This window comes from Stenella coeruleoalba, assembly GCF_951394435.1.
Source record: "Stenella coeruleoalba genome assembly, chromosome: 5".
In the NCBI taxonomy this organism is placed as follows: Eukaryota; Metazoa; Chordata; class Mammalia; order Artiodactyla; family Delphinidae; genus Stenella; species Stenella coeruleoalba.
The window spans coordinates 119,271,714-119,286,553 of NC_137150.1; the positions used below are offsets into that span (position 1 = coordinate 119,271,714).

The window sequence follows — 14,840 nt, forward strand, 5'->3', positions numbered from 1 at the left end:
TAAAAACTAAAGGCTTCAGTTAGTTTAAAAATACATTCATCTTATTAAATATTTTATATATTGGAATCCTTGAAAGTGATTCTGTATCAAAAGAACTTCTCACCTACATATTTGAAAAGGATGATTCTGAGATCCTTTTGGAATTCGTATTTACTTTTCCGTGATTGATGGAAATACTAAGAGGTGAAATGATAAAAATTGATTTTTCTTAGATCATGAGAACACTGAAGTTTTTATTAGAAAGACAGAGTAAACTGAAAATGGAAAAACTACTCAAAATGTGTTTATAACTGTATTGAAAATCAAATTTGAAGTTCCTCAGTTCTTGCTAGCACAAGGCTCCTCACCTCACCGAGACTTTCATTGTTATTTGTTCTGTGTGTGACTCTCAAAATCCTCTCCCAGGAAACTTGTACTTTAGAACTTTGTGGGATTTTTCTGAAAAGCCTCCATAATGGTGACTGATTAGTATGGCTGGGGAACCCTCTCCACCACTCTGCTCCTTCATTGCTATAGAGCATGCCCTCTGGAGTCTTCATCCACTGGCTGCAGTGTTCATGTGATTGTATAGCTATCTGACTGGATTTTATAGGAAATAATTAATACAGGTCTAAAGTACAGTTAGATAAAATACTTTTACTTGTAAAGTGTGCTGTTTCTGCATTCCAGTTGACATTTCATGTATTTTCATAGTTCAGTGCGTGACTTATCAAGAGACACTTCTTTCTTAAAAATTGGTAGTAATTGAGCAAGATATTAGCCATTATACTTGATAGATTTTTATTATATTAACATGTATTTTATGATCTAGGTATAATAATTTCCTGTAGAATAGAACACTTTCCCCCTATGTCTATTTAAAAAAAATAATGATCAACAGATGTTAGGGAAAAATCAACTTGCTCAACTTTTGACTCATTCTCAGATACTTATATAGAAGCAGCTAGTACTAGAGACACAGACAATCAAAGTAATAGTGAAACTCAAAGTAAAAAGCATTTAAAAATTTTGCACAACAAACACAATTGTTCCTCTAGTTTGAAGTGAAATAAAACATAATATAATAGCTATCTTTGGAAATACGATGTACACATAATGCATAGAAAACTGCATAATGGATGTTCTTAGCTTTTAGTCTCTAAAGTGTAATGCTTATTGTAGTAAATTAATATCAGCTGGTAGGAACTGCTGAATCAAAACTACGAATCCTCGTTTGCCAAGAATGCTTCAGAAAAATACCATTCTGTCATCATTGTAAACACTCCCCATATTGGAAGTGTGACATACAGTTTGACATGTTACTCTACTGCTGTAATTTCACTTTGCTAGTTGTAAAAGAGTGACTACATTTATTGAGAAATGCTCTCTCCATCAGTCCAGTGTCTTGAGCCATACAACCTTCACAATATTTAAACTGGAGACTTACCTAAGAGCAAGGAATCATCTCCTTCACCATCTCTGATTTCAACAATATCTGCAATATTTTCTAAGTCAAATGCTTGAAAGTGAAGCTGAATATTTTTTCCCTTTTGTGCATTTAAATTCCAAACACCTTAAAAGTAATAAATAACAACATAGTTTAAACATAGTTCTTTTGATTTCTCTTCAAAACTTCAATCTCTTGAGAATTTCAAATTACTTTCAAAGATTTATTTCATTTTATATAAACCAATATTACAAGCTGTTTGTGTGTGTGAAGAAACATTTTGTCTATTCCAGAATATTTGTAGTAAAATTTCAACTAAATATGAAATAATTTACTGTAATTGAATTTGCTTTATTTCATATAAAATGGAATACTTTAATCAAAGCTTGCCAATAGGCTTTTACTCCTACAATCTAAAATTTATGAATGTCAAAGATGTGAATATTCTATTTGCATTTATTTTATTTCCATGACTAAATGCAGAGGAAAACGAAGTGATTAAAATGCAATTTGTAGGGCAACTAAACTTTAGTATTTCTTTAAGCAATTGTTGCCATTATTTATATGTGTCATATGATGGTAGTTCCTTTTGGAACAAAACAAAACAAAATTACTAGCCTTAGTAACAACAAACACTCCTTGTTCTTTATTGATTCCTTAAAAGATTTAGTCTTTAGATTTTGTTCTAGGTTCTTTCCTCATTCTGCTTGAGTGTTCTCATTCACTCTTAAGGAAATCATTTCATCAACATAGTAATGACATCTAAGTCTTTATTTTCTACACTTTTTTTTGAGAAGCAGATCCATTTATTCAATTATTTACTGTGTACAGATGTACGTATCTCAAATTCAACGTGTAATACAGGGAACACTCAATTATCTCTTTCCCCAACTCATTCATTTTTTCATTCTTCCTATCTTGGTGAATAGCACCACTAATCATCTACTCATAGTTTCTATACCAGAAACCTCTGCATCTCCCTTGATGGCCTCTCTCCTACTGCATCCAATCAATCACCAAGGCTGCCAATACTACCTCCTATATCCCTGGAATCCTATTTCCTTCTCAGTCTCCACTGCCACTATCTGAGTTCAAGTCACCTTTATTTTTCATCTCCTAATTGTTGATGCTGATGGCTCCCTTACCACCTGTCTCTGATTCTACAGCCAGATGGATCCATCGAAGATGCAAACATGATTTCATCACTATTTTCCTCTAAACCATTTAAAGTTTCCTTAGTGCTCTCAGAATAAAATCCAAACTGCTTAATGTGGTGTGAAATACCTTCACACTTCATTTGTTATTATGACTTAACTTTGCTTGAAAATTCAAGAAAAAAAAATCAAGGTCTTCTACTTCTGAACTTTTTGTATGTTAGGTACCTCTCATGTCCCTCCACAGTCTCCTGCCTTTGCACTTATTACAAACAGTACCTTAGACATTTTGTGATGCCTGACAATTTATCTGAATCCTTATGTAGACTGAATTATGTTTGTTTCTTCTTTACTTACTTCAGTTCCTAACAGATGAAGCATTCAATAAATATTTGTTGAATAAATCAATAAATTTAATAAATTTCTCCAAATTGTTCTTTCAATGTTCTGCTTATTTTCAGATATTTTTAAATCATTACTTTGTACAAACGACACGTTTAAAAGATATTTCCAATGCGAAGAAGAGATGATCATCTCTGGTTCCCCATACAAGTCAAATTAGATTAATGGCTGTTTATTTTTTTGGAATCAGATATCTCCCTATAATAGTGACTCTATTATCCTATCAAAATAATACTTATCTCTGGATCATTTGAAGGAAGAAATGACATTTTCTAATGACACATTTTTCACTATCATTGGGGCATTTTTTTCACTGGTAGAATTTTCCATTTAGGTTGGTGGTGTTATGGATGGCTGTGAAAGGCAGGGGAAGAACATGTCTGTTTCTCAGAACTACTGGAGTGGAATCTTTGTAGGATGGGCCTGGGAATCTGCATCTTTAACACAGACAATCTCTAAGCAGCCTTATGAGCTTCTCTATTTAGGACTAATGACCTAGAGACAAGCTTTTTATGGTTTTAGCATACTAGTCTATTCTCTCTAGACTTAGAATATTTTAGTGATCCTCTTTATTAGTTCATCTTTTATATTGGGAATCTAATCACATTACTATAACTACCTGCTTTATTGACCTTAGTCTATATTTATAAAGGGTGTGTATGTCACAACTGGCTCTTTGCTTTTTATACTTTCCACTGACCGTATTCTATGGAATTGCAACTTTGTTATACACACCATAAACATTATATGCATAATCAAGGGGAGTGGTGTCTGGGGTAAGGCTGCCTCTTTCACTTACTGGTTTTATTCAACTTTTAGATTTGAGAAATATAATAATATCATCTGTTTTAAAGAATTATTGTGAGAACTGTCTAAAATAAGGTATATAAAGCATTAGTGCAGTGACTGGCATAAAATAAATGCTAAAAAGTTAGTAATTAATTATTGTTATTCTTGTTATCATTCTATTAAACAATCTCACAGATGTGGTAGTTGTATTCAGATACAGCAAATTTATAATTACTTTGCTGTGTCAAGGGGAGAATGTAACTTTGATATATACATTTGTTTCTCATGGCTGGAAAAGAAATGACTTACAGAAAGCCTGATTAGGGTAGTTGTTTGGAAAGTTCATAGACATGAATGTTGTATTTGGCTCCCACAGTTCAAAAGGTCCTCCACAGTCCGCTGAAAAGGAAAGCATTGAAAAATCATTAGTAACATATTGTTTATTTCAGACATAATACTATATGCCCATAAATTTCCAATTATATTTCTTGGAATACTGGTTTTGACAGATACATTTTAGAGTTTGTGTAAGGGAAAAATATAGGCTAACAGGTCTCTTTACTGAAGAATTTCTCAAAACCTTAAATATTCTTATGTTCTTTGTGATTCTCCAAGAAGGCATAATAGTATTCAGCATTTCCCAAAATTATTTAGGCAAGAAAACAATTTTGAAAGCATCTTTTATAAATAGGCTTCATGAAATAAGGTATCAATGCTCTACTGTCGAAAAAAAGATGAATCTTCATAATAGAACAAATCTTACATCTGTCACTCTCTTATGAGAAGGGCTAGTAAATTACTAATCCTTCCATTTCTTGTTATTTCTTCTTTTTTCCTACTTTTTTTTCAGTAGAGAAGAAGCTTCACCATCCTGAATATTGTATTGAGGCATTTGACTGTCAGGAAAGGGGGATAAAATCTCTACCTTCTAGATAATTGGCCTAGACTGTTCAGGAGTCAATTTGGAACTGAACTTAATGCAAATTTATTAGAAAAAAATAAAGCACAGATCTTCCAGTTAAGAGTATGATGCTTCAAGTGGGTTAACTAACTTTATGAAATTCTTAATCTACTTTATTTATCTTGCTTATTAGAAAGATATTCTAAACTAATGTAAAACTTCATCAACCACTTTGAGTATCCCAGTTCTATCTTATTTTTTATTACCATGTTATACTTAAGATCAAAAGAATAAAAATAATCTAATTAGAAGAATATATAAAACTGAGATAAGTAGATAATTTTTCTATTATTAAAGGTAGACGATAATGGTATTACTTCCTCCCAATAACACAGAAATCAGATTAGAGGAGGGAAAAATTAAATGTCTCTACATCTACAGCAGTGATTTCCATCAGATCCTCTTGTTTGATCCCTCTTTTACATGTCATCTGCCTCATTTATGTAGATCCTTTCAATTCATGCGCACCTTTCAAGTTTGTATGTAATAATCTTCTTAGATTTGGGTTTTATGATATGTACAATGGGACAGAGAGAGGCAGTTGCTGTGGCTCAAACTAGTATCATTGCCAACATATCCTGTTCTATAAGGTTTGGTTCTGTAAGGGCTTGGTCTACCTTATATGCCCTCCTGCAACTGGCTTGTCCAGAACCAGCTGAACTTAGCAAGAATAATAAAATCTTTTTAAAAAACCTTACTGTTTGCAAAGTTTCCATGCACATTGTCTTATCTGGAGAGAGAAGGTGGTGTATAAAGGAAAGATGTGTTGGAGTTGGTGGATTAAAACTATCATTCTGAGTTAGTTACTTTTCTTTTTGAGACTGGGTCTTCTCATATATAAACTAGATATATATTAGAGATTTTCAAGGTTGTTGTAAAAATCAGACATAATTTATGAAAAGTGCCTACACATTACCTGGCGTGCTCAGTCCTGGTTGTCAGTGCATTCTTGTGAATTAGGTAATTACTATGACTATTTCAATTTTCTTTTTTAACATCTTTATTGGAGTACAATTGCTTTACAATGGTGTGTTAGTTTCTGCTTTATAACAAAGTGAATTAGCTGTACATATACATATATCCCCATATCTCTTCCCTCTTGAGTCTCCCTCCCTCCCACCCTCCCTATCCCACCCCTTTAGGTGGTCACAAAGCACCTGCCTTGCACCTGTTAACGGAAAATTCGGGCATCGGAGGTGTTCTGTTATTTGCTAATGCCAAGCATAACCACTTAGTGTCAAAGTCAAGGCTTCAACTCAGTTAACCTGAAACTCATCTCACAGTATGTTACTGTCTGTTATTGGGCTGATTAAACAGAATCATTTCAACCATCTGGTCTGAGCTATAGGCAGGGTTTAGGCTGAGTCTCAGTAAGTGGCACTTGGTAGGTATGTGACAAGGAGAAGGAGGACAGAAGGAAACGTGGATGAGAGCACTAACAAGTAAGGTCAATGATGGACAGACCTAGAAGGAAGAAAGCAGTGTACACAGGGTGCTGAAGAAGACATTGGAACCAAAGAAAGAGTGATAATTTGGAACAAGGGCAGGTTCTCCACTGGGAAAGGCTGAGGGAACTGTGTACTCCTACAGCAGCAGTTCCTCCAAGGCAAATCCTCTCCTCGATTGTGCAACTTATTGTCTTGACAAGATTTCTGAAGAAGCATCCACTACAACCCCTCAACTCCCACATACACACAACTCACCTAACTTTAGTAACTCTAAAGTGCCGTGAAATGCTTTCTTCAATCTTCAAGAAAACTAATGATGAGGGGAGAGTGTAACTGCAGGGACAAAAATAACACTGCTGATTGGTGAGGGGGAAAGCCAGCTCTTCTTAAATTTAGCCATGGCCAGTGTGGCCAGTGGGAGTGTTGTTGTTTAAGCATCATTCTCATTTCTCTTCAAGGAAAAAAAATTCTAAATCATATACTCCTCATATAGGAAATAACCAACAATTTGGAGAATGTATTGAGTGTTCACTTCTCTGAACACTTGATGGTACATTATATTATATGCAGATGAGTAGGTAGGACTTAAATAAACACACAACCAGAACTAAAATATTGTCAAGTGTGATTGTTAAGTCTGTCAAGGCAGGCAGTTGACTTAGCATTTCTCCTCTGAATAGAATTCTTGGAAATTCAACCAAAAATACTTTAAAAAATAATAAAATATTTAAGAAGTATTTTTGAAATACATTTCAAATATAATTTTATGTCAAATAAATGATCAGTAAGTATCTCTGACACTTGGTCTTATAAGATTGATAAGTTACTCTCTGTATATAAACGACTGTAAGGAATTGGCAAAAACACTTTCAGCCATTCTAAATATGATGACACAATTTATTTTAACGGTGGTGTTGCTATAGCGGAGATGTAGCATGTACTTCTTAGAGGAGCCAAAGACTCATGAAATGTGATCCTGGAGAGCACAGTCCTGCTGTGTCATTTAATAAACCATCTCCCCCCACAGAATGAGAGTTAAATAGTTTGCCTGATACAGGGAACTCTTCAATTACAGTTGTTAAATTCTACCATTGTTCTTTTTCTTAGAGCTGTTCTCTCAAAGATTTGTATTTTGATTAATTTCTTACTATGCCAGTAGGAATCTTCATGACATGCAATATGTAAATAATATGCAGTATTTTGCAAAATGGCTGTCAGGAATAGATATTTTCCTCGAGGCATGTCATTTTTAATCCATGCTTAAACCTCTGACATAAATGATATATGTGTCAATGTGGAGGCATTTACTGAAGGTTGAAAAAAAGGAGAGTCCAGCTTTCACTTACAGTAAAAGGGTTCAAATTAAAGTTATTTATGACAAGATATTTAAAGCAAGAAATAAGGATGATAAAAGTAGGTTTCTGATTGCTACTTTTTTTTTAAGGTTTTTTTTTTTAATGTGGACCAAATTTAAAGTCTTTGTTGAGTCTTCCACACTCCTCTGCATTGGAAGGCGAAGTCTCAACCACTGGACCACCAGGGAAGTGCCTGATTGCTACTCTTATGTGAGGGAAATAATAGGTGCAGTTTAAGAAATACTACCGCACATTGATGTTTGAATATGTTAAAAGTGGCTAATTTTCAAAGTCAGCAGTTTTTTAAAAATAATCATAGTAATAGATAACAAGTCCTAAAGTATTACAGACACAACAATTTTAAAAGTTTAAGTGGTAATATAAAAAGAAATTTTGGGGTTCAGTTTGTCAAAATTTATATTTCCATTAACAGGTTATAGTGACCAGCTACGATACAAATGTTTTTATTAAATTTGTGGCAATAAAGTTCAAATTTATATTCCCTGTGGTTTACATTTTATTTATAATCACTAGCCATCTAGCCAATAATAGATCTAATAAATAGGCTGTTTTGAAGGTAAAAAGATGAAAACAAGAGTAGCCAAAAACATACTGATGTAGGAGCATATGAGGGCAGTTAATTTGGAATTTGCTAAGGGTATCAAATCATACTAATGATATAAAAGGCAAGCAGCTCTACATGACCATCAATTACATGAGCGTTAAATTGGTACTGATTCATTTTTACATGAATAACTAAAGTTAAAGATCATTTAGCTCTAAGTATAATATCAAGCCTATAAACTTTCCAAATTAACTTTTATTTTGCTTTTGGAAATGGAAAGTGGCCTAATAATGGCCAAATAGAGTGAAACTATAGAAATAGAGTGACTATTACAATAGTTAAAACTAGCTTATCCTTTTATTTTTTTTCCGTAACTAGTTTTAACAGCCCAGAAATAAGCCAGGTGCTGAAAGGTTGATTTCTTTTTGTATATACCTATTCTATTTAGTAGGTGCTTGTCATGAAGCATTCCAATTGTGTTGCAAATTGGAATTATATTTGTGTAATGGAATGTTTACTTTTTAAAAATGTTCTCAATACAATCCCCACATTTAAATTATTTGTGCCAATGTCACAGGGCAAAAATCATAGAGCTGATGCAGCAGCAAGTGATTAAAATCACATGATGGAAAAAGCCCTGCAGTTATGAAAACTGAACTTACATTTCCCCAAACAAAGCACAACCTAGATCCCTAGGAACAGCAGAGAAAAATGGCCTTAGCTCGTCAGTTACTTGATTATTTTCTTATTTAAATGCTCTATAAGAACCAAAGAAAAGACTATTAGCCAGTCAACCATGGTTTCCCTTTGTTTCTGCTTAAACAAATCAGTGATCTGGAACCAGAAAAGTTTTGCTCAGGTAAGAGTTTCGCTGAACCAATTGCAAAGGGCATTAGAATGAAATTGTTCAGAATGCATTTGATGGTAATTAGCATTTTCTGCTGTGCTAAATATTGCCCTGAAGTGAACCATTTGGAACCTGGAACAAATACACTATGGGAAAATTCTAAAGTTTATATTTTAAAATCAGATGGGTTATTCTACCGTTATAATTTCCCTATTGTAAAAATATGCAGGCATATCATGCTTCCTTGACATTGAGGTATTATATTTTTCTCTTTCTGATTGGAAGAGATAGGAGGACTGTGTGGGTTAGACAGATACATTTCTAATATGAAAAATCATATTTAAAGTTTTCTTTATATATGTATGACTTTACATATGAAAGTTATCTCAAATTTTCTATTTTATACAGTGATGAGATTTTGCTACTTTTAAGATATTGAGCCTATGAAACTATGTTACTTTCACCTGTAAAATTTTTTCTTCTTGACCACTTATTGATGAGTAGAACATGCTGGCAGAAAGGATTATGAAGACAATCTGTTTTTTGTTTTTCTTTTTTTTTAACTTTATTTTTTTATTTTGGTATGCGGGCCTCTCACTGTTGTGGCCTCTCCCGTCGCGGAGCACAGGCTCTGGACGCGCAGGCTCAGCGGCCATGGCCCAAGGGCCCAGCCGCTCCGCGGCATGTGGGATCCCCCCGGACCGGGGCACGAACCCGTGTCTCCTGCATCGGCAGGTGGACCCCCAACCACTGCGTCACCAGGGAAGCCCAAGACAATCTGTTTTATTAAATGATTGCAATATCAAAATAGCAAGATGTTGCTAATATTTGGTATCTATAGCAATTATTTATCAAACCAGCAGTGATTTTAATGATTATAATATTTTGCATGAAAATGTTTCATATAACAGACAGGAAGGGAGTGGGACACATACAAAATGAAGTGAGACAATTATTATTATTATTATTCTTTTTTTGGCGGTACGCGGGCCTCTCACTTCTGTGGCCTCTCCCACCACGGAGCACAGGCTCCGGAGACGCAGGCCCAGCGGCCATGGCTCACGGGCCCAGCCGCTCTGCGGCATGTGGGATCCTCCCGGACCGGGGCACGAACCCGCGTCCCCTGCATCAACAGGCGACCTCCCAACCACTGCGCCACCAGGGAAGGCTGAGACAATTATTTTTAAACAACACTGTGAAGCCCAAATTATTGTGTTCATGTGGTATTTTATCCATCCCTAGCCCCACCATTATTTCCAAGCTTTAGTTCTGGTATCAGAATTTTGTTTGGCAAAAATGTTTAGAACATACAGCCAAAATAGAGAGAGAAAGACAATGAGAGAGGATAAGTTTATACCTAATAGTATTTGTTGATGATCTATTTATGCAATGTTAAGAATCAGTCAGACACCAGTGAAGCAAAGGTGAATTAGATCCAGAATTTGGTGTCAAGAAAACTTCTTGTCACAATTCTGTGGGAATGCATGGTAATTTCCTGTTTTTGTTTCAATTTTGAGTGTCATTCTATCTCTTAAACTGAATGCTTCCTTGAAGGTTTTTCCAGCTCACACTCTCTTCTCCAAAGTCTTCTATCACTTAATCCTCTCATTTACTACTTTTAGGGGCACATAGTTATATATTGCTTTTAATATTTATTAGTTTGTTAATTCATTAATATTATATATTATTTCATGTATCAATGGTTATTGCTACATCTTACATTTCTTGTGCAGTGCTTTGTATGTAGCAGATATTTATAAAATTCGAATGAATGCTTGAAATATTGAGGAATATATGTATAACTCATACATGCATCTAAACATGTTAATACACATGATGGTAAGTATAAATTAGCCTTTTGGTGGGATGTAAGTGCACATTCAATATGGTGGCATGGGACAAGTATGACAATGTGATTACTCTCCTCCTCATTTGTCATACATTCTCAAATGCCAGTCATTTGTCTTTAAAGCTTTTGAGTTGTTAAAGAAACTCATCTGAAAAGTCAGTTTTTGTTTAACTTAAAGATTAGAAGCATAGGTGGCGCAGTGGTTGAGAGTCCGCCTGCTGACGCAGGTGACACGGGTTCGTGCCCCCGTCCAGGAAGATCCCACATGCCGCGGAGCGGCTGGGCCCGTGAGCCATGGCCACTGAGCCTGCGCGTCCGGAGCCTGTGCTCCGCAACGGGAGAGGCCACAACAGTGAGAGGCCCGCGTACCGCCAAACAAACAAACAAACAAACAACAACAAAATTAGAAGCATAAAAATATATAATTTTTGAAGTAAAATCAAATTTGGATAGGTTGCCACCTGATTTGCTGATGTGAATATGGTTAGAATTTCAAGTGTGCTTGGCACAAAAGGGGAAATGGAAAAAGTGCTGTGTTTTATGATAAAACAAAAACATCTATGAGGTTCAACACAAGCAAAGCTGTACAGCTAGATGAGCTTCCTACCACCATAATCCAAAAACAAAAGGGATGTTTTTGCATCAAAACTACAATGTAGTGAAAACATCCCAATAGAGGGACAATAGGTAATGATTGTTCCATATCATTTATCACTACACACACACACACACACACACACATTTCATTTGTTTGTTTATTTTGGTCAGATCCCATAGTCTGAAAGTGGTATGAAGTTATTGTCTCCTTTGGCCTAATAAGATGGTTGATAATGTACCTTTTGCTTCTGAAATGTCATGTTTCAAATTTAAGAGCACAGGTAGATACAGGCTCCGTTTTGTTCCTTTGAGATAAAAGATTCCATAGCACATTGGAAATCCTGGGCATTGCTCTTGCAAGGCCTTACAAAAAGGCACCATGACAGGACAAAAATCTTTTGTGTGATCTAGGTATATTCAAAGTCCAGACCGAATCATTATGTTAAATTATTCTGAAAATAGGCTTGGTGGGTTTCAGCCTTAAGTAAACTCCTCTTGAGATTTTAACGTCACTCTCATAAGAAGGCTATGAGAATCTTAAGGCTTCTTCCCAAAAGACTATAGGCCATGCTACATGGCTAATACAGCATTAGTTTGTATTAAGTTGAAAACAAAATAGAAATAAGCACTTTGATTATTATCAAAAATGAAAATTTAGTAAAATTATCATAAACATGATGCATAACAAAGTAATTTCATTGTGAATTTTTATATAATATGTAATATTTTACTAGTATCCATTTTACTTATATTTTAAAGGTTTTGATTTTCAGTGAAAATAATAATACTAGGGAAAGATAATAAAAATGTAAGTCAGAGAGAGATCTACCTGAAAATAGTAATAACATAATTAGGAAAAATACATGTTAAGGTTACTTACTAGGAAGTTCTGGCAGAGGAGTTGGGACCAAAGTTGGTTCTGGATAAAGACTCACATTGCAAATCCCATATGTTAGGCTAATGTCATCCAATGCTATATCACTCAGGAACTGGTTTTTAAATGCATTAAAAGCAACCTATAATTCATAGAGGCACATAAAACAATTCTGCTTTAATCTTTTCTCATTGATTCTTCTTGTGGCCCAGTATTCTCTGGAGAATCAATACTGCCATGCCCAAGTAAATGTGGACAAGTTACCGCAAAGTGAAATATTGCTTTTCAGTGTCCTTCAGCTGAGCCCAGCTTCCTATTATGTGCTCATACTAGTCTAAATTTTCACTAGTGTCTTCTTTCTTTGTTAGGCAACATTGTCACAGTTTCTGTCTCTAGCTCTTTCTTTCGTGATATTGTCATACTCCATTCCACTCCGTCACATATACACATCATCTGGCAGGGGAGATCAATCTTATTCTAGGTTTGTTCCCTAACAATATTAAAAATCCGAGTAGCTGTCTGCCTTCTTAGAGCATACAATCTTGAAGAGAAGACACACTGATTAGATAATTTAAATGAGAGAAGGAAACAAGAGAAAATATGAGTATGATATAGTTGTTCAGGGACAGCTGGTACTGGTCATAGTTTTTACCCAGGAAGCTGGTGTGGGATATATTGTGAGGGTGATGCTCAGAGGACACCAACTCAGACTTGGGAGAAATGTCCAGTGGTCAGATGAAACATATTAGGTTCTTAAGAACAGTGGGTATTTTTAACTGGACTTTCCTGAATCCTCTCCTGTCTGGGAAAGGAAAGACATAAACTGAATACCTGATATGCTAATTACTGTGCAAGGCACATTGTATACATTATCTCTTTTACTTTTCCCAACACTAATGTACAGTCATCCATTCACTCATTTGTTCATTCATTCCACCTACTTCATGATAGACACTGTTCCAAATAATTGTCCTCTCCCTTTTATGTATGCACAAGCAGAATGTCAAAGATACTAAAGTAACTTGTTCAAGATTTCACAACAAAGTGGCAAAGCCAACGTGCAAATATCTGTAGAACTTGGTGCTCTCACACTGCCTGATGAACTAACTTTGAAAAAGTGGATGCAGTTTTATTACTTTGTTTTTTTTTTGCGGTACGCGGGCGTCTCACTGTTGTGGCCTTTCCCGTTGCGGAGCACAGGTTCCGGACGCGCAGGCTCAGCGGCCATGGCTCACGGGCCCAGCCGCTCCGCAGTATGTGGGATCTTTGCGGATCGGGGCACGAACCCATGTCCCCTGCATTGGCAGGCGGACTCTCAACAACTGCGCCACCAGGGAAGCCCCCTTTTAATTACTTTTAAGAAACGCTTGGTGAGTTGAGCCAGATTTGGTCACTAAAATACTTAGCTCCCTGATTCTGCCATCTCTTTGTTCCTTCATGTTCCATTTTCCTTAACCCTTCCTTGAATTATCAGAAAACAAAGGTGGAGAAGAAAACGTCACAGAAGTATAGAATCAGAAGAAAGAGGATAAGGAAAAAGGAAAGGAAGAAAAAAAGAAAGATGGGAGGAATACAGATGAGGGTCATTGATTATCTCCTGCCTTTTTTCAAGTCACAGGAAAGCACTGAAACTTCACTGATGATGGTGTCTGTCCAAATATATATCTTCTGAAAGTTACATTCTCTTGTCTGAAATTACCCAACTAAAACATTGTTAATTTGGTCAAACGATTAGCCTGTATTAGCCTACATTTTATTTTTTTAAATTAATTTATTAATTTTTGGCTACATTGGGTCTTCATTCCTGCACACAGGCTTTCTCTAGTTGTGGCGAGCGGGGGCTACTCTTCCTTGTGATGCGTGGGCTTCTCATTGGGTGGCTTCTCTTGTTGTGGAGCACAGGCTCTAGGTGTGTGGGCTTCAATAGTTGTGGCTTGCAGGCTCTAGAGTGCAGGCTCCATAGTTGTAGTGCATGGGCTTAATTGCTCCTGGGCATGTGGGATCTTCCCAGATCAGGGCTTGAACCCGTGTCCCCTGCATTGGCAGGCAGATTCTGAACCACTGCGCCACCACGGAAGCCCCTATCCTACATTTTACTTGCAAACACCCTTAGGAAAAAACACGAGAAGTTGTTACATGAAAAATTAATTCACCCTAATGTAAAATAAATGATCAGAGACTTCCCAATGAGACGGCTCATAGAATTTGTTTCTAAAGGAAAGATATGCGATTAAGTGGGGCAGGGTGGATGGATTCTGGTGGGATGGATGTTCTAACAGGAAAAGATGATTCCCTAGAAAAGTGCAGGGCTAATCTAGGTGGTGTATGTGAAAAGTTGCAAGACCTAGTTAGGCAGGGGACATAGGAAAACACGGTTGGCTTGTGCTAGAAAGTTGCTGAAGAAAGCTGAAATATCCTTCAAAGTTTCTATGACTTTTATGGCTCATTATAAGTAGTACTTTCATGTAGTAAATCGTTCCTCAGTAAATGGTTTTTAATAAGTCAATGAATAATTGAAAATAGAGGCACTCAAAGATAATAAAGGAGGAAGATTAGGAAAGTAGGGTGACTTG

The 14,840-nt window shown here is 35.9% G+C and overlaps 1 protein-coding gene across 2 annotated transcripts in view; it reads right to left on the bottom strand.

Moving 5' to 3' along the window:
- Nucleotides 1-14,840, bottom strand: part of TMPRSS15 (transmembrane serine protease 15) — a gene marked incomplete at both ends in the record, with an annotated part of 135,126 nt that overhangs the window by 60,162 nt on the left and 60,124 nt on the right. For both annotated transcript variants that reach the window (XM_079922843.1, XM_079922842.1), the window contains 3 exons: nt 1,427-1,552; nt 4,081-4,170; nt 12,274-12,409. In XM_079922843.1, the coding sequence (XP_079778969.1) occupies nt 1,427-1,552; nt 4,081-4,170; nt 12,274-12,409 (352 nt within the window). The remainder of the gene's footprint in view (nt 1-1,426; nt 1,553-4,080; nt 4,171-12,273; nt 12,410-14,840) is intronic.